Source organism: Dendropsophus ebraccatus, chromosome 4 (genome assembly GCF_027789765.1).
Source record: "Dendropsophus ebraccatus isolate aDenEbr1 chromosome 4, aDenEbr1.pat, whole genome shotgun sequence".
Lineage (NCBI taxonomy): Eukaryota > Metazoa > Chordata > Amphibia > Anura > Hylidae > Dendropsophus > Dendropsophus ebraccatus.
Window position 1 is genome coordinate 21619832 of NC_091457.1, and position 24298 is coordinate 21644129.

Below are 24298 nucleotides of genomic sequence, written 5' to 3' on the forward strand. Positions count from 1 at the left end.
TGTGGGGAACACCAGCTACTGGAGACTATGTGTGATGAAATGCTGATAGTGTGGTGGTTCACCAACAGCACACAGCCACATCAGAATCCGCGGCTGGGAGATAGTTACTTGACGTAATAGGTACTATCTCTCGCTATCCTGACCGCTCACAACGGCGGTTCTATAATCTACAATATGGTCTGCCCTCTAACTCGCTATATATCACAGCGGGCCACGATATACTATAACGCTATGTTATTCACAACTGAGATGCAACAGCGGTAGTGTCTAATCTAAAATTGCTATAGCCATCTTCCTGACTAGTTTCGTCGGGATACCCGACTTTCTCAAAGGTATTGGCGTTAGCGGGCGGGACCTCGATAGTGATTAAATAGATGTTGAGGATAAGCCGCCCCCGATCGCAAGGTCTAAACCAATCAAAATGATAAGGGGAGGAGTGTTTATTATGTAAATTCGGGCTGTTTAACCTGTAGGGACGGGTCATAGATTCAAATTTCGCGGGTGATTAGTCAGTCCCCGCCTACTACGTTGTGCGACTGAGTTGATTTATTGCGCATGTGCGCGGACTTAGACTCCAGGAGGCTATAGTGCCTCTTTCTGCGCGTGCGCCGGGACTTAGATTTTCTGCGACTTAGATGTATTGCGCATGCGCGCAGACTTAGATTGTTGAAGGTGAAATGTCCGTAACTGCGCGTGCGCTAGGACTTAGATTATTTCCAGAATTGTTAGTCCAGATGTGCATATGCCCTGACTTTGCTATCCAGCTTGATGTCTTACTACTACGACTACGCTGAGCATGTGTAAGGGTTTGAGATCTACAAGTTATTATATACTGCGGTTGTGTGAAGGCTTAGATTTTGGAATTTGTCTGCTTAGCGTATGTGTTAGAACTTAGTTATCAATCTGACTTATGTGAGGATTTTGATTTCCACTTGGTTGTCGATCTAGATCGACAACCAAGTGGAAATCAAAATCCTCACATAAGTCAGATTGGGAATCAAATACTGAGCATTCAATTACAGAGAATGTTGCTAAACCTGAACAGTGACAGGTCTGCTCAACACTACTTAGCATGTCATGATTATGCCTAAGGCCAAACATGGCTAAGACGCATACATTTTTTAATGTACTGAAAATGCTCTAGCCCTAAAGAAACACTACCTTTTTGTGCTAGATGACTTTTCTTATGAAAGAAGAGACACTGTAGTATCATAGGTTTGGGTGAATATTGTAGTCCTACTAGATCCCTACTGAGTGGATGAAGGGTGGATCACAATCACGGGGGTCTGCCCCCTGGGGATCGGCTATTTCCAGCTACAACACCTAATAGAGTAGTCTTGGACAACATGACAACTGCTGCTAATTTATACCACCACAAGAGCTCAAGGGAATCTTCAGTTGTTGGCTCAAGATATTTCTTTGGGTAGAAATCCCTCTAAATCTGCAGTATATCACAAAGTTTCTTAAAATCGTTTAGCCTATTGTGCATAACGAATTGTTATCTGGGTGAGTGGATGCAGAGCAATGAAGAATTCATCTACTCCTCCAATGATTAGGACATTGTTTACATCCCAGAAAGACAAAGGCCCTATTCCACCAACAGATCTGACAGATTACCTGCCAAAGATTTTAAGCCAAACCCAGGAATGGATTTGAAGAGAGGAGAAATCTAGTCTTTCCTTTATGACCTGTTCTCTGATTATAGTCTGTTCCTGGGTTTGGCTTCAAATCTTTGGCAGATAATCTGTCGTCAGATCTGTTGGTGGAATAGGGCCTTAGATGCATTGGAAGGTGTGGATGCTCTATGGTGGATCTTCTAGCTGGCTTATGCTCGTCCATCATTTCCTCTACTACCCAGTGTTCTACAGAGGCCACTCTCCTGATCCTAGTAGCCCCTATGTGGCTGAAAAGGAGTCCGTTCAGTCTGATCGATCAACAACCTAAAGGTCCTCTTTAGGTAACTGGAAGAAAGAGGGGGCGCTTCCTAGTGTAGTATATCGAAAGTTTTAAAAGCGTCTCACTCGCAAAACACTCCCCTGGTGGGGTTGTGCTGCAAGATAGACACAACACTATGACACACTTTATGGCAAAGGCACCGCAACACATGGAGTATGGCTACTGCAGACTTCCAAGGCAGAGAAGCAGATTTGACCAGATTAAGAAGTGCAGAAAGAATTCCTCCTTAGGGTATGTCCACACTACAGAATCCCGGCGAATCACCCAGCTCGCTGCTGCATGCATCTCCACTGGTCCCATAGGCTTCATTCTACGGTTTGGAATATTCCACCATCCACCCGAAGAACGAACCTGCTCATTCTTTGGGTGGACTGTGTAATCTGTCAAAGCATAAAATGAAGCCTATGGGACCAGCGGAGATGTGAGCTGTGGAATCCGTGGCGGGTGATCCGCCAGGATTCCGTGATGTGGACATATATTTGCTCGAGCGCAGGGGGAGGATAGTACATCTATAGAACTTATATAAGATGAACCACCCTGGTGGTGTGCAATGTCCCTATTGCACAAGAGCCACAGAGGAAAGAGGCGTGTCTCTTACCTTCCTCTTCTGCGCCATTCCAGTGCAGTTAGTCGTGTGCTCCACAGTCCCGTGAGACAGTTAGGAGCACTGCCCCACCCCCATAGCACCAATCCGCCCCCCTAATATTCCTTATGGACCGTACAGCACACGACTAACTGCATCGGAACGGCGCCAAAGAGGAAGGTAAGAGACACCTTCCTACTCGGCGTCTCCAGTGCAATAGGGATATATCAGTGGGTTAGAATAATCTAACCTGCTGATAGTTCCCCTTCAATGCAGAGATGGGGAACCTACGCAAAACTACACTTCCCATATAAAGACTAGAGTGAAGGTGGGTACCCTTGCTGGTCATTTAGCTACTAGTGTAATATCTAAAGTGCATGTTATAGACTATCAACTACACAGCACATGGTTGCACTGTGGATTTGCAGTCTTGGAACATAGTATGTCTTTCTGTGGACAACGTTCTTTTCTCCCATGGGTTAATCAGTATTTTAAAGCAGCATTTTGCTTGGTTTTTACCAGTCACAAAACATAGAGTGTTGATGATGCTATTACTAATAGCTATGCACTCTACAACATAGTAAAAAGCGATAGCATACCTCTCCCGTAACAGCAGACCGGGAAAGAAATCTCTTACAATGGCATAACCGTAAAATGGTGACCAACACAGAACATAAGCAGAGAGCACGGCGACCAACACCAAGACGCTCTTTCTCCTAGCTCGTAGTCTGCTCCGGAGCTGCTGCGTCTGTTCTCCCGGCAAGCACTTGAACCAAAGTTCGTGACAGATGCGAATGTAGCACAAGCTCATAATAAACACAGGAATGACAAATTCCACAACCAGAAGAAATAAAGAGTAAGACTTATAGTACAGTGCTCTATCGGCAGGCCAAATCTGGCCGCAGAAAACCTTCCCTCCGGACTCGCGTGGAGCATCGAACACAGTTTCCGTAGCGAAATAAGCTGTTGGAGCCGCAATCACAATAGCGGATGACCAAATAAGAACTAAAACTCCACAGGCCGTATGTAGCTTCATACGTGGCTTCAGTGGATGCACAATCACTAGGTATCTAGAAAAGAAAGAGCGGCTACTTTTAATATTTAGGGGGAAAAGAAACAAAATTATGTATTTTGGATTTATTTACTCATTTTGTGAGAATCTCAAATGTCTCAGGACCTCATTTATTTCACAAATTAAAGGGAAAATGACATATCTGATACCCCAGCAAGAAATGGGTGAAAGGCTTAATTTTAGGCTTTGTCCGAAACATGGTTGCTAACTAGAGATGAGCGAATCGGGTTCGAGTCCATCTGAACTTTCGGCATTTGATTAGCGCTGGCTGCTGAACTTGAATAAAGCCCTAAGTCTATGTGGAAAACATGGATATAGTCATTGGCTGTATCCATGTTTTCCAGACAACCTTAGAGCTTTATCCAAGTTCAGCAGCCCCCGCTAATCAAATGCCGATCGGGTTCGGATAGACTCAAACCCAAACCCGGTTCGCTCATCTCTATTACTAACTTAAAAGCTGCCAAATTGGATCAAGGGCAAGTTTTTCCAATGGGAAGGTGGTCATGTAACATATTAGAGAAGACCAATATTGTCTCAGAAATGGACTGCCAAAATCAGATTTGCAAACGTTATCAACAAAATAAGTTGCTACAGCTAGAAATGTTTTCTTCTGATGCACATTTGAAATATTTAATGTGTTGTCCTTGGTGCTAAACACAGAGTTGAAGGCACCAGATCCAATCGTTACAACTTTTTGATAACTTTTAACCAAAATATGTTTGTGGAAATCGATTTCTGAGTCAATTTTAGTGACCAGCTTCCCATTACAAAAACTTGCCCTTCATACAATATGGTGGCTTTCAGGACAATTCTGATCTTTGATACGCTACATGACCACCTTCCCATTGGAAAAACTAGCCTTTGATCAAATATGGTGGCTTTTAAGACAATTCTGTTCTCCACTGATATCCTACATCACCACCTTCCCATTAGACAAACTTGCCTTTGAACCAATATGGCGGCCTTCAAAATGGCAGCCATGTTATGGAAATAGCCTAAAAGATAGCCCCCCCCCCCTCACTCATTACCTGCTACAGTATTCAGATATGTAATTTTCCCTTTTGTTTTTGAAATAAGAGGGGGTCCTGAGACTTATATACTTTGGAACAATTAAACTCACCTGTCTATGGCAATAGCGAGAAGCGCATTAGTCGAGACATAGAGGGAAAGCATCCTCAGATAGATGACAGAAGAGCAGATGATATGACCAAAAGCCCAAGACTGTTCACGAACAACATAATAGTCTATCTCAAAAGGACAGCAGATGATAGCCACAAGGAGGTCAGATACTGCTAAATTGGCAATCAGAATATTAGTCACGTTTTGCATATTCTTGTACATCACCAAGTTCAAGATGAAGAACAGGTTTCCTCCTCCACAGATCAGTATGACACAAACAAGGGTCACCCCAATGAACAATCTGACCACAAATAGGATGTTTTCTCGAGGATTTGACCCTTCATCTTCAAGCAAGAAATAAATGTCCTCCTGACTTCGATTCCACGTGTCCATCATTGAAAGTCGATGTGTTTGCTCTCCTGCTGGGCTTTTTTTTTCCAGATTTCTGCCTATGGAAACCAATGTTATATTCAGTTTGTGCAAGAACTATTGGCATGTTGGGTGTTTCATTGTAAAAGCAACAAGTGTCTATTGTCTGGCTATGCTGTTCAAAGACATTCATCTTTATTTCATCATCGTCTAGAAACGAGGAGAACACTTCCGAAAATAAAGCAGAAGAACAATTGTGGTTACGTGTCTCAATACTATAAGTGGTTGTTAGTCATGTCGTTGCATTCTAGTCTTGTTTCGTCTTTGGAAGTGCTCGCCTTTAACGGAACAAAGATGGAGGCTTTTAATATTTTTGGTTCTGGAATAAAATCCAAAGTGAGGACCTTTACGCCTACAAACTATTCCTGCTCATGTAGCACGTATCTGCAAACAGTAAGATGGGGGCGTAAGGTGCTTGACTAGTGCTAGAGGGTACCAAGGCCCTTCCAAAGCACAATCCCAGTGGACCAGGTGGTACTAGTATGGGTCCTCAAGGGGTCAGGCAAGTAGGAGTATTAAGCTGCCCAGGTCACATACTGGAGAGTCAGTATGATACACTGGGATCAGACACTGGCAGAATCAGTGGCAGACTAGAAAACTGAAGCAGGTCAGCAACAGGAGAGACACTGGTGTGGGAGAGATTAGGGAAAGATTGAAACCAGAAGACTGGCACAGGTCACACATGACTTGCATTGAGGCCAACAATAGCAAAGTTGCATGTTACTAAAAATCCATCAAGGATAGTTTTTTTTGCAACTGTTGCAGTCACAATGTGATACTAAGTATACCTAATACCACACAAAGCCAGATATATATGCTCTACAGAAAGCTTAAAGCTGTCACCCTGGCTGCCGGGATGAAGCCCGTCCGACCCCCGGTGCAGCCTCTTATACTTACCCCTTCCTCGAAGTCCCAGTCCCCGTCGGAAGCCTTGCGCGCTCACCAGAGATGAGTCCGACACTCATAGAGAAAGACTCTATAGGCGTCGGACTCGTCTCTGGTGAGCGCACGCACGGCTTCTGACCGGGATATCTCTGCGGCGGGATGGGGGCCGGGACCAGGACTTTGAGAGGGGGATAAGTATAAAGGGGTCGGGCGGGGTTCACCCCCGCAGCCGGAGTGACAGTCTTCCTTTAAGGATGCATTCACATAACAAGTTTGTAGCAAATTTCCCTATAGTCACTGGCTGCGGTGAAACAGCTCAGTGATTGGCTGAGTGGGCTGTCAGGAGAGTCGAGCAGGAGTGCACAGGTGAGTAAGTGTTTGTTTATTAATTTTACCTACACGGCAGCTAAATAGTTAAATATTCTCACATTAGAAAGAAAATCCGCTGCCAGAATGCTTACTCACACATACTCACCGAACTTGGGGCTCTCCTGGTGATGACATACGGTCCCCCCTGCTAAACTCTCCGTCTGCTACTTCTGACTTGTCTTGGCAGTAATGGCCTGCTTAGCCAATCAGTGACTGAGGCGGTACAGCGCTGCAGCTGGTGATTGGCTGATTTGTGACAAGTTGGTGACCAGAGTGGTCACATTCAGAGTGGACCGCATGACATCGCATAGGGAGCCCCATGGAAGCAAGGTAGGTAAGTATGTGTGATGCATTTCCAGCAGCATTTTTACTTAAATCCAGAATACCCCTTTAAGGTTACATATTTTTTTGTATGAGCTTAATACAGAAGAACAAGTTACAATCTAAAAGAAAAAACAGCAAGTATGTCCTACAAAACTAAGATATAAGGAAATATATATATATGCAGACTAATCATGCATAGCATAAGTACAATATAGCCCAACACTTACCCGCTGTGAATAGATGTGGTGCTGTACAATGTTGCCGCTTCCTTGGCTCACCTCAATCTGCATCTGTCCCTCAGTTCTCATAAACCCAGAATCATTAGGAAACATCGGAGGATCCCTGGAGGAGGTGCTGAAGGAAGAGAAGAGAAGACGCAGCTTAACTCTATCATATTCATATCTTGTAGAGAAGACAGTAACAGTATTAACAGTATCTGCCTCTGTTTGACTCTAGCGCAGCTGTAAAGCAAGTTTCACATTTACATCATGGGAGAAAAATAAGCAGAAAACCAACAGAAATACAAAGCAAGACCTTACATATAAAGGTCAGTACAGTACACACAATCTATACTAATAATACAAAGGAGCTATGTGCACTAGTGTCCAGGCATATAGATACCATTACATATAGATAGGATATATATTACATTATATATATTGTAAGAGGATGGTCTTCAATAATACACTTCCTGCCAAGTGATTTGAGTTGCCCCCATTGTCATGAATGTCAATAATAACAGCTGCAATTCACCTTCTAGACTGCTGACACTGTTAGATCAAGGAGACACATGGTACCTTTCATATATCTGTGTGTGCTTCCAGAACAAGGGAACATACATACATTTTCTTGTGCAAAGTGTCAGAGAGGTGTTCCTAAGCCCCTGAAATGCTGTGAGCTTTAAAGGGATCAGGGATGGGAAGGGAGGAGGCATTAAAGCTCGCAACAGTTCAGGAGCTTGGGAACGCCCCTTTTTTTTACGTTTTGAAAGCTCAGACGGATATATAAAAGGTACCATGCCTCTTCTTTACCTCACAGCTATCTAACAGCATCAGAAGGATTGCAGCTGACTCTTCCCTTTAAAAGGGCTCTCAGTGTTGAATATGGCAGTGTTGAATGACTGAAAGTGACTGTACCACCAGGCCCAGGCTGAAGCACTGGAGGCAGCCGACCCACCCTTAGTGGGAGAAAACCCCCGCCCCTCTATGATAGGTTTCCATTGATTCTAATGGAGTCACGTCATGGAGGGGCTGGGGGTGGGTCGGCCCGCCTCCAGTGCTTCAGCCAGTCACTTAAAGTAAAGGGTTAGCCAGAGAACAGGGAAGGTCCCATGTCTTCTACTCTCCAGCGCTCCACTTCCTCCGTCTGTACTGATACTTTCCCAGACGAGAGGGGGGCAGGAGCATGTTGCGTGCAGTGATCAATAGCTGCCCAATGTTAGCGATGTTGCAGCGACCTCAGGCAGCTTTTGGACATTGCATGTATGTGTGGTTTTGCCCAAACACAGTGCCCGTAGAGCCTGCAACGTGCTCCCGCACCCCTCTCTGCGGAAGTAACAGCACAGATAGGCAGACAGAGGAAGTGGAGCACTGGAGAGCAGAAGACGTAGGACCTTCCCTGCTCTCTGGATATCCCCTTTAAATGAGAGGACTTCATAGTACATTACCGCTTATCCATATGCAGGGGGTACTGGCTGTGTTGATCCTAGGACCCACACGGAGCAGCTGTTCGGCATCCATGCTACATAGTGAACGGCCCCCTGCCGATCAGTGACTGCCAATCGTGTGGATAGCATAAAACCTGTTTTATATTATGGTTCCACCAAAGAACTATATTAACTACTTTTCAATAAATATTACGATAACATACATGTTTCTGTTAAAGTTATGACTAGAGATGAGTGATTCAGATTCGTTTTGCCTGTACAATATGGCTGTATGCAGGTTTCCCAGGCGGTATCCTCCCTCTGCACGGAGCCGGCAGCCTGAGCGACATAAACACAGATCAGTTTTCTTCGTACGAAGTAAAACGAATCTGATTCGCTCATCTCTGGTCATAACAGAAACGTATTATATTGTACTGATTCGCTCATCTCTATCTATGACGCTCGGAAGGCGATGAAGAAGCCTGAAAAAGAACGTGAAGACTGGCCGCATCCTTAAAGGGTTAATAATAGACGTCACTGAAAGGAGAACAGCTGAGCCTAGACAGGACCTGATTACCTGATCGGGATGCAGGACGGAGAAGCACAGTCTGAATACGCCGCAGTAATACCAGGTCGGGATTAAAAGAACGGATCCTAAGTAATAAGGTAAACAAGTCCATTTACATGGCGACCTGCACTCCATCTTCTCAGAATAGATCGCTGTAATTCAGAACGGAGACTTCACATCATCACAAAAATCATAAGAAATAAGAATATACTTTCCATACAGAAGTCTCATGAAGATATCCTTACTATATGCCACATACTGCTCCCCTGTAGCCAGATCATATCGTACCGTACTATATATAATATACATCCCGCCCTGTATGATCCTGATACAAAGAGCCAAGAGGGGAGGCTGGGGGGACAGAAATAAGACATCCCCTTAAAATAAGACATAGGGGGAACATTTATCAAACTAATTGCGCCTGTTTTTAGTCTAAAATATCTAGTTTGCGCTCAAAATAAATCTAATATTAATTTATGAAGCTTCCTTAGACAAGACTATCCAAATTAGATGCGACTTTTTGAATTTGTTTTTTCATTGTTAATTAGATCGAAAATGCGCCAGAATTCTTTTTTAGCCAAATTTATTAAATGCGCAATTTTTTAAAAAGTCGCATATATTGGCGCTACATCGCTACGTCTGCTCCGAACCAGGTGAATTTATTAGACTAATTAAAAGACCATTATTTTTAAGACACATTTACTATGCTATTAGACAATTTACATACATTTGACTAAACACATTAGATTGGAAATTAAGCCAAAACATCTTTGACAAAATCGTGTTTTTAGATTTGGTAGTAAATACCCCCCATAGCGCCTCTTTGAGAGGAAAAATTAATATAAGGCTCTGTCTAATTTTCGGGAAAACACAGAGTACATATGGTGCACGTCAGGTAAGCATTGTGCCATTTGCAATATTGGAAACCTGTCTTTTAAATTGGGGTTTGTGTGTCTATAATGGTGGTTTTACACGGAACGATTTATCGTTCGAATTTGCACGATAACGATCGAATTTGAACGATAATCGTACATGTAAACGCAGCGAACGATCAAGCGACGAGCGAGAAATCGTTCATTTTGATCTTTCAACATGTTCTCAAATCATCGTTGATCGTTCGCTAAAAATTCTGTGTAAACAGTCTTTCAACGATTTCACCTATGTGTGAGATAGGCTTAAACGATCGCAAAACGATTTTTCCGTACGATGTATCGTTCCGTCTAAACGCTGATCGTTGTAAAAAATAAAATCGTTAATCGTGCGATCGGGCGAATTATCGCTCCGTGTAAAAGTACCATAAGGATTAGCATTTTCCTGTAAGGATCTCAGGTGTTTCTTATTACAGAACAACCTAATCCTATCCACACTCTACATAAGGCTGAAGAGATTTCATCAATCCTACCGATGCTGGAGCATTCATCATTCCCTGCAAATCCCCGTCTCATTTCTGATTATTACATTCGGACGGATTACCATTGTTTTCACACCGACAGGTAATTTTAGTTATAATGGTGACAGACAGCAAATATTAAAAAACCGAGCAAAGCCAGCAATGTCATTACAGATGTCTAATATAATTCTCCCAAATTCTAACCCCTTTTTCCCTAGTGTTTTGTACCTTATTTTGCAGCTGGTTTTTGATGGTTGTGGAACTCTCATCAAAAATTAATTATTTCAAGATTTTAGGCATTTTTTTATTATATAAAATATCATTTATTAAAGGGGTACTCTAGGCGAAAATCTTTTTCTTTCAAATCAACTGGTTTCAGAAATTTTTATAGATTTATAATTTACTTCTATTTAAAAGACTCCAGTCTTCCAGTACTTATCAGCTGCTGTATATCCTGCAGGAAGTGGAGTATTCTCTCCAGTCTGACACAGTGCTCTCTGCTGCCACCTCTGTCCATGTCAGGAACTTTCCAGAGCAGGAGAGGTTTTCTATAAGGATTTGCTGCTTCTCTGGACAGTTACTGACATGGCCAGAGGTGGCAGCAGAGAGCACTGTGTCAGACTGGAAAGAATACACCACTTCCTGCAGTACCTACAGCAGCTGATAAGTACTGAAGGACTGAAAATTTTTAAATAGAAGTAAATTACAAATCTGTATAACTGACACAAGTTGATTTGAAAGAAAAAGATTTTTGCCTAAATATCCCTTTAACAATATATATATATATATATATATATATATATATTATTGTAATAATAACATACACTGTACAAAGCATGACAATGCTATAAAAAAAAATCTCATTTTTTAATTTTGGACAGTTCTTGATTTAAAACTCTTTTTTTTTTTTTTTTTTTTTTTGCTAAACAGAAAATTTTTCTCCCTGCAGTGGGGATGTAGTGGATATGGGGGGTAGTAGTAGTACAGGTATAGATGAGGGGTGTACTAGTAGTACAGGTATAGATGAGGGGTGTAGTAGTACAGGTATAGATGAGGGGTGTAGTAGTAGTACAGGTATAGATGAGGGGAGTAGTAGTACAGGTATAGATGAGGGGTGTAGTAGTAGTACAGGTATAGATGAGGGGTGTAGTAGTGCAGGTATAGATGATGGGTGTAGTAGTAGTACAGGTATAGATGAGAGATGTAGTAGTACAGGTATAGATGAGGGGTGTAGTAGTAGTACAGGTATAGATGAGGGGTGTAGTAGTAGTACAGGTATAGATGAGGGGTGTAGTAGTAGTACAGGTATAAATGAGGCATGTAGTAGTAGTACAGGTATAGATGAGGGGTGTAGTAGTAGTACAGGTATAGATGAGGGATGTAGTAGTACAGGTATAGATGAGGGGTGTAGTAGTAGTACAGGTATAGATGAGGGGTGTAGTAGTAGTACAGATATAGATGAGGGATGTAGTACAGGTATAGATGAGGGGTGTAGTAGTAGTACAGGTATAAATGAGGCATGTAGTAGTAGTACAGGTATAGATGAGGGGTGTAGTAGTAGTACAGGTATAGATGAGGGATGTAGTAGTACAGGTATAGATGAGGGGTGTAGTAGTAGTACAGGTATAGATGAGGGGTGTAGTAGTAGTACAGGTATAAATGAGGGATGTAGTAGTACAGGTATAGATGAGGGGTGTAGTAGTAGTACAGGTATAGATGAGGGGTGTAGTAGTAGTACAGGTATAGATGAGGGGTGTAGTAGTAGTAGTACAGATATAGATGAGGGATGTAGTAGTAGTACAGGTATAGATGAGGGGTGTAGTAGTACAGGTATAGATGAGGAGTGTAGTAGTACAGGTATAGATGAGGGGTGTAGTAGTAGTACAGGTATAGATGAGGGGTGTAGTAGTAGTACAGGTATAGATGAGGGGTGTAGTAGTAGTAGTACAGATATAGATGAGGGATGTAGTAGTAGTACAGGTATAGATGAGGGGTGTAGTAGTACAGGTATAGATGAGGGGTGTAGTAGTACAGATATAGATGAGGGTTGTAGTAGTAGTACAGGTATAGATGAGGGGTGTAGTAGTACAGGTATAGATGAGGGGTGTAGTAGTAGTACAGGTATAGATGAGGGGTGTAGTAGTAGTACAGGTATAGATGAGGGGTGTAGTAGTACTGGTATAGATGAGGGGTGACTGAGGGGAACTGGGGCAGCTGGGGGGGGGGGGACTGGGGCAGCTGGCAGTGACTGAGGGGGTACTGGGGCAGCTGACGGTGACTGAGGGGGAACTGGGGCAGCTGGGACTCCGCCTCCTCTCACCCCAAGCAAAGGCACTCTCCTCCCGGCCGCACACAGAGGTCCCCGATCTCTGGAGGAGGCCGCAGGGACGGCAGAATAGGGTGATCGCATCGCTGCAGGTCCTGGAGCTGTACGAACCTCACTGCCCCTCTCAGGACTGCCCGCCGCTGCCATGCACCTCACTGCCCCTCTGCGGACCACCTGCTGCGCACCTCACCAGCCCTTTTCCGGACCACACCTGCCCCCCGCCGCACACCTCACCGCCCGCAATGGTATTTTCTGAGAATTGAATTTATGATTTTTACAAAAAATCTAATTGATTCTAAAATTCTGGGCGAATTAATCAAATTAATTCAATTAATCGCCTAGCCCTACATCATACCACATGCCAACCAAAAATTATGGCATACTTAGAAAGAAGTCAGACAATAAAAGCATTACAGTCAGTGGTTGCAGATGCGGAAGAGAGAAGAATGAGAGGAGGAAATGAAATGACAGTCCCAAATTTATACTCACCTCCCCTAATCCCCTGCAGCTGCCACATTGATGCTCCTGGTGCTAGATACTCTAGGCTACTTCCCAGCTGCTGATGGCACAGTGTCCCTGCAGGAACTGCCCTGCTCAGCCAATCACTGAGTGAGGTGGGACACAACCAGGAAGCAGCAGAGAGGACTGGGCGCTGGTGGTGTTGATACAGCGGCTATGAGGGATTAGGGCAGGTGACAAGTATGGGTTCATTATTTTTAAATTTTTGTGCCACCAGCCACATATACATTTTTTATGCCCATTTAATCCTCTTTTTTTTATCACTATCCAGACTGACCAAGATGGAATAGTTTTTGAGCAGTTCATATAGTACCTAATGGTATGACAGGCTGCCTAGAAGGAATTTTATAACACATACAAAAGTAGATATATGCAGGCTACAGTAGTGCCGAACTCATATCACATATGCCGTGGCTACAGATTGGGCAGAGACGGCTTATCTGCCCAATTTAAAGGAGTATTCCCATGGGATTCATATCCACAGGATAGGAGATAACAACTTGATTGTTGGGGGTCTGATGGGACCCTTACCAATCCCAGTAGTAGATTTCAAAGTGTGGTGCATCAGAACTGGATGTGAAATGGACTCTTTTGAGGGCTGACTTTTTAAAGGGTCTTTTTTATAAGATGCACAGGAAGATGATTGCTGAGCTTGTAGCTTCACAGTGTGACTCCTCCAGTTCTGTAGATCATGTGACACAGGCCCGCTCCACAACTGCAACCACTGACTGGCTGAGCCGGCTTCTGACTAGAGATGAGTGAACCGGCTGAGGTTCGGGTTCATATGAACCTGAACTCTCGGCGTCTGATTCCCGCCGTCTGTCCGCTCCGTGGAGAGGGTGGATACAGCGGGAGGACCGCCTGGAAAACTGGGATACAGCCATAGCCATAGGCTGTATCCCAGTTTTCCAGGCGGTCCCCAGGCTGTATCCACCCTCTCCACGGAGCGGGCAGACAGCGGGAATCAGAAGCCGATAGTTCATTCGAACCCGAACCTTAGCCGGTTCGCTCATCCCTACTTTTGACCTGTCATCTACAGACCCTGCCACTTTGTGAAGTAAGGCAGTGGGGGAGGGGGGGTTAAAGGAGACCTGTCACCCCCCGCGCCGGGGTGACAGGCTCCCGACCCCCAGCTAGATCCCCTTATAGTTACCGCATTTCGCCGAGTCCCGCTGCCGGAGCCGGTCCCGGGACGGAGATATCCCGGTGAGATACCGGCGCGCGCGCTGTGGAGATGGGTCTGGCGTCCATAGAGAATGAATGGAGCCGTGCGCATGCAGCAGAGATGAGTCCGGCTCCATTCATTCTCTATGGACGCTGGACCTATCTCCACAGCGCGTGCGCCGGCTTCTCACCGGGATATCTCTGTCCCGGGACTGGCTCCGGCAGCGGGACTCGGCGACATGCGGTAACTATAAGGGGATCTAGCTGGGGGTCGAGAGCCTGTCACCCCGGCGTGGGGGGTGACAGGTCCTCTTTAAACCTAAACTTCTTTTAGCATTATATAAAAAATCATCTATCACTGGACACCACCAACAAGGGGTTGTCCCATCTCCCCCTTTTCAGATTGGCCGCACCATGTTCGACCCTCCCTTCCTGGTTCTGTGCGGGGGTCTAAGCAGGATACATCGATGATGGATTGTAGGACAATCCAAACCCCGGAGATATGTGGGATGTCAGAGGGAGACATAGTAAAAGTAAAAACATAGGGGAGATTTATCAGACATGGTGTAAAGTGAAACTGGCTCAGTTGCCCCTAGCAACCAATCAGATTCCATCTTTCATTTTCCAAACAGTCTGTGAGGAATGAAAGGTGGAATCTGATAGGTTGCTAGGGGCAACTGAGCCAGTTTCACTTTACACCATGTTTGATAAATCTTCGCTCCAGTCCCGTCACTACCCGGCCACTGCTGTCATAGCAGAGAGAGGTGGTCGGGAGCCTAAGCAAAATAGATTTCTTTGGCATTTCTCGTCAGCTAACAATAGTTTAGGTGATGGAATTACCCCTTTAAGTCTAAAAATAAAAAGCTGTTTGTTTCCCTAATTAGATTTAGTGGGAAATATCTCCTGTTCAGCCAATGGGATGGGGTGCTCTAGGAATGACGACAGCGGAGGGGATGGGGGCAGGTGAGTATGTTTTCTTTAGCAATGATTCAGCCAACAATGACAGTATGTGATATGTGGTAATATCTAATCACCATGGGAGATTTATCAAGCCTTTTTATAGTAAAATTCTTTGTTGTCCACAGCAACTATTGCCCAGCTTTCATTTCTCATATTGTGGTAAAACGTAAGCTGAGCTGTTGTTTGCTATGGGTGAAAGTTAGCTAAATCCTCCTGACTAGATCCCTGCTGACAGTCACATTGTCCCAGTGTCACACTATATTACATAAGAGGCCACGCCCACCCACCGCTCTGGATATACAGAGCGTCATCGCTGACATCCAAATATGTCTTCATATAGGCAGCCATTTTGGAGGAGTCCAAATGTTTCTATGGACGGTAGTAGCGCTGCCGACTGTTGTCAGTAACCGCCTGTCATACACATAGCGCAGGCAGAGCCTTAGCGCCGACCACGGACCGTGATAAAGCAATTCACCCCCGGTCTGTGCTCCCTCACGGTAAGGGGACTACCGTGAGGCGTCATTTCCCGCCTGTGGGGGGCTCTAGTGGATGACGTCTGTCAGGTCAAAGGTCGACCGAGAATTACAGCGGCATCATGGATATACAGGAGAGCCCCAGGGACTCGTGCAAGGTATTAACTATATACTGTGTACACGTGACTGAATTAACCCATTGACTTCCTCAGAGAGAACGCTCCTTCAGTCAGTCAGTCAGTCAGTCAGTCAGGAGATACGCGGCTTGTGGTCGGGGGCGCCAGCTACAGGTCACGTGTCCCAGCGCTCGGCTCTTTCCGTCACTCGGAGCGATTAAAGTGGTACTTCAAAAATAATATAACTGGTCCCTGCAAGTGCCAGAGATTTGTAATTTACCTCTATTAAAAAAAAATCTCAAATCTTCCAGCACTTATCAGCTGCTGCAGTGGTGTTTACTTTCCAGTCTGACACAGTGCTCTCTGCTGCCACCTATATCCATGACAGGAACTGTCCAGAGGAGCAACAAATCCCCATAGAAAACCTGTACTGCTCTCCAGACTGGAAAGGATACACCACTTCCTGCAGGACATACAGCAGCTGATAAGTACTGAAAGACTTTTTTTTTAGTAGAAGTATATTACAAATCTCTGGCACCGGTTGAGATAAAAAAAATTAAAATAAAAAGGTGAACAACCCCTTTAAGGGGTTAAAGGGGTCATGTCACTAATTTAATGGTGCCTAATTCACAGGCAGCATGAAACACTGACATGCTCCCTAATCAGTATGATATACCATCCGCTTTGAGCACCGTTTCGGCCATAAATGGGACTTGGAGTCATGGGGGCGGTCTTTCGGCTGTGATTGACAGATCTCTTCCTGTATATGTATATTCACTAGTGCTGTTGTCCATAGTGTAGCGTCTCACTACCTGTATACTGTTTATTTTCTCATGAATCTTTTTTTTTCCTCTTTATTCTAGCTGGAGTTTGCAGTTCAGATGACGTGTGAGAAATGCGTCCGTGCAGTAAGGAGCTCCTTACAGGGTGTGATGGGTATGTGATAAGGTGTACAGCCCTGAGATGGGCTGAACGCCCCACATAAGGCTGCGGCCGCACATGGAGGGAAGGCTGCAGGGAGGCATGCAGGCTGTGGGGCCACATACAAGAGCAGGGAGGCTGATCCTGATGGTACAAGCCCACATAAGTGTCACCTTCAAAGGTCGCCCAGGACTCAATGAAAAGGGTTATCAAAGATTTAAAAGAAAAAAAAAGCACAGCTACTTGCTGACAAAAATAGCGCCACCCCTGTCCTCAGGTTGTGTTTGGTATTACAATACAGTTATAGGGGTACTACAGCAAAAAAAATTCATTCAAATCAACTGGTGTCAGGAAGTTATATAGATTTGTTATTTACTTCTATTTAAAAATCTCAAGTCTTACTATACTTATCAGCTGCTGTATGTCCTGCAGGAAGTGTAGTTTTATTTACATTCAGAAACAGTGCTCTCTGCTGCCACCTCTATCCATGTCAGGAACTGTAGCAAATCCCCATAGAAAACCTCTCCTGCTCTGGACAGTTCCTGACATGAGGTGGCAGCAGAGAGCACTGTGTCAGACTGGAAAGAATACACCACTTCCTGCAGGACATACAGCAGCTGATAAGTACTGGAAAACGTACATTGTTTTTTTTTTTTTTTTAAATAGAAGTCATTTACAATTCTGTATAACTATTTAGCACTAGTTCATTTGAAAACACTTTTTTCCCCTTCAAAATCCCCAAGCTGTCTCATCTGTATCCCTAGTAGGCATGGTTGCCTGGCCATACTTTTTCTCAGCTGTGCACTATGTTGCCATGCAGAAGTATACCAGCCTATGAATAGGAAAATTAAATGTGATATTTAGCTCTCGTCATACTGATGATATGGCGACATCGGGTGCCCATGTCAATACATGCTTCTTGCTCTCACATTTGGTGAAAATTGTGTATAGGGCTCTCCAGAACAACCACGACAGATGATGTCAGGGGAAACAGGGAACGAGCATGACGGAAAATCACTGCTTTACCCCTTTGTTCTGAGAGAGAGAAACCGTGACCAGAGCTCTCTCTGCATCTTTGCCCTCCCCTCCTCATACAGAACACAGGAACGCATGGCCATGCTGTATGTTACTGTGTATGGAGAGGGCAGGCGGGAGAGATAACGTCCGTCAGTCAATGAAGGTGTAAGGGGATCTTTACTTTCCTTTTATTGCGCACAACATATACAAGGTCTGTTGAACAATAATAGGTGTACCATATAGAACTAGAAGGATATAATTCTCTATCTTCCTCCCTGGACAGGAATACAGAATGTAGATGTCAGCCTGGACACTGAAGCTGTTGTGGTAGAGACGACATTGCCGGCATCGGAGGTGCAGGAGCTGCTGGAGAGCACAGGGCGGAGGGCAGTCCTGAAGGGCATGGGAAGCGTCAGATCACGTACGTTGCCATTTTGGACACCAACCAACTGTATAGTTAAAAGGGGGGAAAGTCTGCAATACAAAAGTTAACTTTCTATTTTTAAAAATGCCCCAGAACAATTAAAGGGGTAGTTCACAAAAAAACAACTGGTGTCTTAAATTTGTACTGTACCAGTACTTATCAGCTGCTGTATGTCCTGCAGGAAGGGGTTGTATTCTTTCCAGTCTGACACACTGCTCTCTGCTGCCACCTCTGTCCATGTTAGGAACTGTCCAGAGCAGTAGCAAATGCCCATAGAAAACCTCTCCTGCTCTCCACACTGGAAAGAATACACAACTTCCCGCAGCACATCCAACAGCTGATAAGTCCTGGAAGACGGGAGATTTTCTAATAGAAATAAATTACAAATCTCTGGCACCAGTTGATTTGAAAGAAAAATTTTTTTGGAGAACATTCCCTTTAAAGCTGTGATTTAATTGGTCACTATGGGCAACTGCTCCATCGTTCCTGTCCACAACCTTTAATGAATCACTCCCTATATCTTCTCAGTAGTTCCTCACATTATCACCATTACTGGCCTAAAATGTGATGTTTATATTTGTATGACCTTCAGCTTGCTGGTCGCACATGCTCAGTAGGAGTTATAGGAGGGCGAGCTGTTTGAATTTGAACTAGGGAGCTAAGAACCAATGTAAGGGGCACAGTAAGAAGAGGTGCTGAAGAGGAGACCTCTGTCCTTATAGACCGTAGCAACCAATCACAGCTCTGCTTTCATTTCTTAAATTGCTCTGGTACAATAAAAGCCGGGCTCTGATTGGTTGCTATTGAATTGGTATAAGTTATCCATAGTGTGAATTTGTACGTGTATACATACTATGTATCTTTACCATGAAATATACAATCCATGCTGTCACTACAGAGAACCTGGGAGCGGCGGTAGCCATGATGGCAGGAATGGGATCGGTACAGGGCGTTGTTCGCTTTCTTCAAGTCTCAGAGGACACCTGTATTATTGATGGGACTGTGGACGGGCTGAGTCCTGGACTCCATGCTATTCACATTAATGAATTTGGTGATATCTCCTTGGGATGCGAAAGGTAATTTTAGACCTAGATGATCCAGAATAGTTATTTCATGGGGAATACAAGGATTTACTAACACTTAAAAGTCTTAAAGGTCAGGAATGGTGTAAGGTTCCCTTTAAGTAATAGCATTCTAGTGGGCGGACTGTATTCACATTGATGGCTTTATACATTCCTATATATACCAGCGATATGAGTAAAGATGGGGTAACCTCCGTCATTCTTAATGATTTTCATGGTCGCTATAGTAATGTCCACTCTATAATATTGTAATATAACCTATAAGAACACTCATCTGACCAATGAAATGACTGTCCTCTGTTCTGTTACAGATGCGGTGGACACTACAATCCTGAAGGTAATACACACGGGAGTCCAGGACAAGAAGACAGTGTGAGTACCACATTTTATGAATATTGTTTTATGTATTAAAGGAGAAGTCCGGCCAGAAGCGCTGGGGAGGGGGAGGATAAAAAAAAATATGCTGGTGTCCGCATACCACCTCTCTGGTCCCTGTCCGCTTCTTGGTCTGAGCGGGAACTCGGGTCGTGATGTGTGAGGTCTGCTCAGCCAGTCAGCGGCCGAGGCGGGGCCCCACTACGGCCGCTGAATATCTGAGCTTACCTCACATGTCACAACCCGGGTTCCCTCTCAGACCAGGAAGTTGGTTAGATCTTAAAGGAGAACTCCAGTCTTGGGTGATTTTTGGCAGAGTGCCAGGGAGGGGCAGGATGAAAGAAGTAACATGTTCTCACCTCCCCCCTTCCAGCGCTGGTGCCGGTATCTCGCAGCTCCGGTCCCCCAATCCTGGCCACTTTGAGCATATATCACCCCATCCCCCAGTCTCCTTTTGAATAGGTTTTGTGAAAATAAAACCTATTTTCAACTGTGTACTCTGTTGCCTTCAATCCAATGTCTTGTCTGGTGTACATCCTAGCCAGGAATTCAGCCAACTCTATATCTCTCCCACTGGCAGGCATTATAATCAAAAAGGGTAGTGGAAAGGAGATAGTGTAGGCTAAATTCCAGGCTAGAGTGTCCTGTACATAGGAATAAGAAGTCTGTTACAGGATGTAGGGTAGAGCAGACAGTTTGCATTAAAATCCGAGGGAAAGTAGTAAAATAACTTGATTCACCATTATGTGTTAATTTATTCACAAGCAGAAAATAGGATTCATCTGTGAACAAACCCTTTAAGGGGGTATGCCACCAATTTTTTTTCTTTCAAATCAACTGGTTTCAGAAAGTTAAATAGATTTGTAAATTACTTCTATTTATAAATTTCCAGTACTTATCAGCTGCTGTATGTCCTGCAGCAAGTGGTGTATTCTTTCCAGTCTGACACAGTGCTCTCTGCTGCCACCCCTGTCCATGTCAGGAACTGTCCAGAGTAGTAGCAACTCCCCATAGGAAACTTCTCCTTTTCTGTACAGTTCCTGACATGAAGAGAGGTGGCAGCAGAGAGCACTGTGTCAGACTGGAAAGAATAACCACTTCCTACAGGACATACAGCAGCTGAAAAGTACTGGAAGACTGGAGATTTTTAAATGGAAGTAAATTACAAATCTGTATGACTTTCTGAAACCAGCTGATTTGAAAGAAAAAGCTCTTCGCCAGAGTACTCTTTTAAATTGGTGGGGACCTCCCAAACTCTTCTCCAATAATAGATGTACCCTATCCTTTTTTTTACACCAAGGGCTCAATGCTGAGTACGGCTAGGTTCACACTGCGTTTTTGCAATCCGTTTTTTTCATTGTTTTTTTTTTCATTTGTGTGCATCCATTTAGATCCGTTTTTCCATTGACTTCCATTGTAAAAAAAAAAACTGATCAAAACGGATCCGTTTTTTTTTAACGGACACAAAAGTAGTGTCAGCTACGTTTTTGTGTCCGTCAAACAAAACGGATCCGTTTTGATCCTTTGTTTTTTTTACAATGGAAGTCAATGGAAAAACGGATCAAAACGGATGCACACAAATGCATCCATTTTTTGCAAAAAACGAATTGCAAAATCGCAGTGTGAACCCAGCCTACTTCTCCCAGCCAATCAAAACTGCTGCATGACAGAGTGCTTTATTATACAGTATATGTTTTCAGCATTCTTTTTCCCTTCTCTTTTGTATAGCATGTTGGTGACCTGGGAAATATCTCGGCTACTGATGAAGGTCGCGCAACATTTAGGTTTGACAGTAATCGGGTAAAGGTGAGAGAAACCAAAGCTTTTGTGTGTTATTGTTTTTGCCCTATACCAAGATCCGATAGGCCTCATATGAGCGCTCTCTTGGAAAAACCGACCTTGCTTCCAACAACAGTTAGTCAGTGATCAGCTCGTATTCTCTGAGCTGAACTTGGACGTCTTCCAAGCCAAGCCGCTGCTATTACACAATGTACGAGATGCCCCTCTGATGTCATCATTTTTTCTTGTGGGCATAATTACTGCATCTATTATTACACGTTGAGTGATGTAAATGGGTACTTATTTTTTATTCAAATCAACTGGTGCCAGAAAGTTATACAGATGTGTAATTTACTTCTACTTCTTCCAGTACTTATCAGCTGCTGTTTGCTCTGCATGAAGTGGTGTATTCTCTCCAGTCTGACACAGTGCTCTCTGCTGCCACCTCTGTCTGTAACAGGAACTGTCCAGAGCAGCAACAAATCCACAGCAACAATCCAAACCTCTCCTGCTCTGGACAGTTCCTGTTACAGACACAGGTGACAGCAGAGAGCACTGTGTCAGACTGGAGATAATACACCACTTCCTGCAGGACATGCAGCAGCTAAGTATTGGAAGACTTCATTTTTAAATGTAAGTAAATTGCAAATCTATATAACTTACCCCTTTAATAAAGATGATATTTTCTAAACATGGCTTTTTAGCTGTCAGCACCCTTCTACGGTAAGTGTTAGGGATGAATGTATTTCTTTAACATGTTATGCCATTCCAGGTGTGGGACATCATAGGTCGTTCTTTAGTTGTGGATGAAGGAGAAGATGACCTCGGACTTGGATCTCATCATTTATCTAAAGTTACAGGAAACTCAGGCAAAGGGTAAGACGTCTCACAATATACTTTGTAAGTTGTTAGTAATTGCCAAAGTTTATGTTTCTCTTTTTAACTTTTACGTTTATTGCTTCTGTTCCCGATCTCATCAAAACACATAGGTTACAGTGTACCGTTAAATTCAAGCCCACGACCTGTGACCCTAAAGTCGGTTTTGTCACTGCATTCTTCATGACATAGAGGGGAGATTTATCAAACATGGTGTAAAGTGAGACTGGCTCAGTTGCCCCTAGCAACCAATCAGATTCCACCTTTCCTTTTCCAAAGAGTCTGTGAGGAATGAAAGGTGGAATCTGATTGGTTGCTAGGGGCAACTGAGCCAGTCTCACTTTACACCATGTTTGATAAATCTCCCCCAGAGTTTTTATTTTTCCATTAGTGTAGCTGTATGATGGTGTGATGATTGTGGGATGAGTTGTAGTTTATTGGTGCTCTTTTGGGGTATATGCAATTCGATTTAAAAGAAAAACTGTTTGGTGAACTACCCCTTTAATAACCTTTGCACAATCCTCTTTCCTAGGTTGGCTTTCGGAATCATCGCTCGCTCTGCAGGCCTATTTGAGAACGCCAAGCAGATATGTTCCTGTGACGGTATCACCATATGGGAAGAAAGAGACTGTCCTATAGCTGGCCCAGAACGAAAAAAAGGCCACACTACCCATGCGCACTTGTAGGTCTTGCTGTCTGGAATAATCCAGTCTTAAAGTCAATCGCTGCGCGCGTCTACAAACCAGGATGTAACACATGCGGCAGACATTATGCAGTGACTCCGGCTAGCTTATTGAGCTGTAGAATAGCACACTTATGTTATCACCGAGGAGTGAAGAAAGTCAGCTCAGCTTGCTTTATTCTGACACTGTCACTTTAAGAAACTCAACACGTCAAAAGCTTATGGGGACACTTTATAAAGCTACTGGACCAATTGAATTATCTGTAAATCCAATGCAGTTTTAAAATTGTATTGAACTTGACTTATTTCCTGGTAATCCTTCACTTACAATGTGCCTTGTAATAATAAGTAATTCAGCTGGTGGATCAGAGACACCGATGCGGATAAGTATATAGCTGTTCTATATCCTATCAGGCATCTCTGATCCGCTACTGATTCAGTCATTGTCATGGAGAGATCTTCTTGTTTGTGACATCGAAGATTATAATACATGCAAAGCCTCAAATATAGATAATAAACATTTTAAGGGCTTATTAAATTTTAATAAACATAGATTGGAACTGCAAAAGTTATACAAACTCTTTGAAGTGAATGTTTACCATTTAGTTTTTTTGTAGGTAGGTTTTAGTCCCGATTATTGTGGTGGGTTACCGGCTGTCAATCATGATGACCGCTAGGACCTATCGCCACGTCCATATGGGGGTTTAAATGTGGGAAGGGATTACACTGGTATTATTATATCATCATTTAATTTATATATTTAAAAAAAAAAAAGTTATGGATATTTGGCTTTTGGGTGAAATTTATGGAAAACATAAAAAGATCACGGTCTTGTGATATTATATCGTGGGGTATATAAGTAGAAGCTGCAATTATGGCCAAGGAACACCCCCAGTGCTCCTGAGTTCATTTGCATATTTTTATAGGATCAAATTTCACCAGAGCTGCAGGACTTAGACGGCCTTTACACAGAGATATTTATCTGACAGAGCTGCACTCAACAACTTTTAGTGAAGCTCCACTTACCGGGGTGTACTGTAAGGTGAAGGTCCGAGCTGAATATCAGTTGTAAACGTGTTGTTTTGTTAATGTTTCACAAACATTGTTGAACTAGTTACATACAGAATTGATGCTTATTGTGCACTCCCCCAGTAGTACATAGACCCCCTTTGTGTTTCCCCCGTTTGTATAGCGACCCCCTGTGTGCTCCCCCGTTTGTATAGAGATCCCCTGTGTGCTCCCCC

The 24298-nt window shown here is 43.7% G+C and overlaps 2 protein-coding genes across 4 annotated transcripts; one reads left to right on the top strand and one right to left on the bottom strand.

The window, feature by feature from the left end:
• Positions 1 to 2660: 2660 nt before the first annotated feature.
• On the bottom strand, positions 2661 to 15928 carry LOC138787923 (prokineticin receptor 1-like). Of its 2 annotated transcripts, none has more exons than XM_069965244.1 (5): positions 15767 to 15928; positions 8960 to 9036; positions 6965 to 7091; positions 4732 to 5179; positions 2661 to 3609 (listed from the first exon to the last, which is right to left on the bottom strand). In XM_069965244.1, exons 4-5 carry the CDS (start codon positions 5124 to 5126, stop codon positions 2934 to 2936), a joined length of 1071 nt encoding a protein of 356 aa, XP_069821345.1. In that variant the 5' UTR covers positions 5127 to 5179; positions 6965 to 7091; positions 8960 to 9036; positions 15767 to 15928; the 3' UTR covers positions 2661 to 2933. The 2 variants fall into 2 exon arrangements, with proteins under 2 accessions (XP_069821345.1, XP_069821346.1); XM_069965245.1 differs by lacking the exon at positions 15767 to 15928 and adding an exon at positions 15384 to 15542.
• Positions 15676 to 23636, top strand: CCS (copper chaperone for superoxide dismutase). 2 transcript variants are annotated; one of them, XM_069965247.1, is made up of 8 exons: positions 15676 to 15940; positions 16762 to 16806; positions 18120 to 18257; positions 19159 to 19336; positions 19654 to 19714; positions 21446 to 21523; positions 22269 to 22372; positions 22905 to 23636. In XM_069965247.1, exons 2-8 carry the CDS (start codon positions 16794 to 16796, stop codon positions 23056 to 23058), a joined length of 726 nt encoding a protein of 241 aa, XP_069821348.1. In that variant the 5' UTR covers positions 15676 to 15940; positions 16762 to 16793; the 3' UTR covers positions 23059 to 23636. The 2 variants fall into 2 exon arrangements, with proteins under 2 accessions (XP_069821348.1, XP_069821347.1); XM_069965246.1 differs by having other exon boundaries at positions 15677 to 15940; positions 16762 to 16834; positions 22905 to 23635.
• Positions 23637 to 24298: the final 662 nt, after the last annotated feature.

Coding starts and splice junctions, on each gene's coding strand:
- LOC138787923 (XM_069965244.1), bottom strand. CDS start 5,126: ATGATGGACACGTGGAATCGAAGTCAGGAGGACATTTATTTCTTGCTT. Junction 3,610..4,731: donor CTCGCTATTGCCATAGACAG/GTGAGTTTAATT, acceptor TTTCTTTTCTAG/ATACCTAGTGATTGTGCATC.
- CCS (XM_069965246.1), top strand. CDS start 15,905: ATGGATATACAGGAGAGCCCCAGGGACTCGTGCAAG. Junction 18,258..19,158: donor CATGGGAAGCGTCAGATCAC/GTACGTTGCCAT, acceptor CTGTCACTACAG/AGAACCTGGGAGCGGCGGTA. Junction 19,337..19,653: donor ATCTCCTTGGGATGCGAAAG/GTAATTTTAGAC, acceptor GTTCTGTTACAG/ATGCGGTGGACACTACAATC.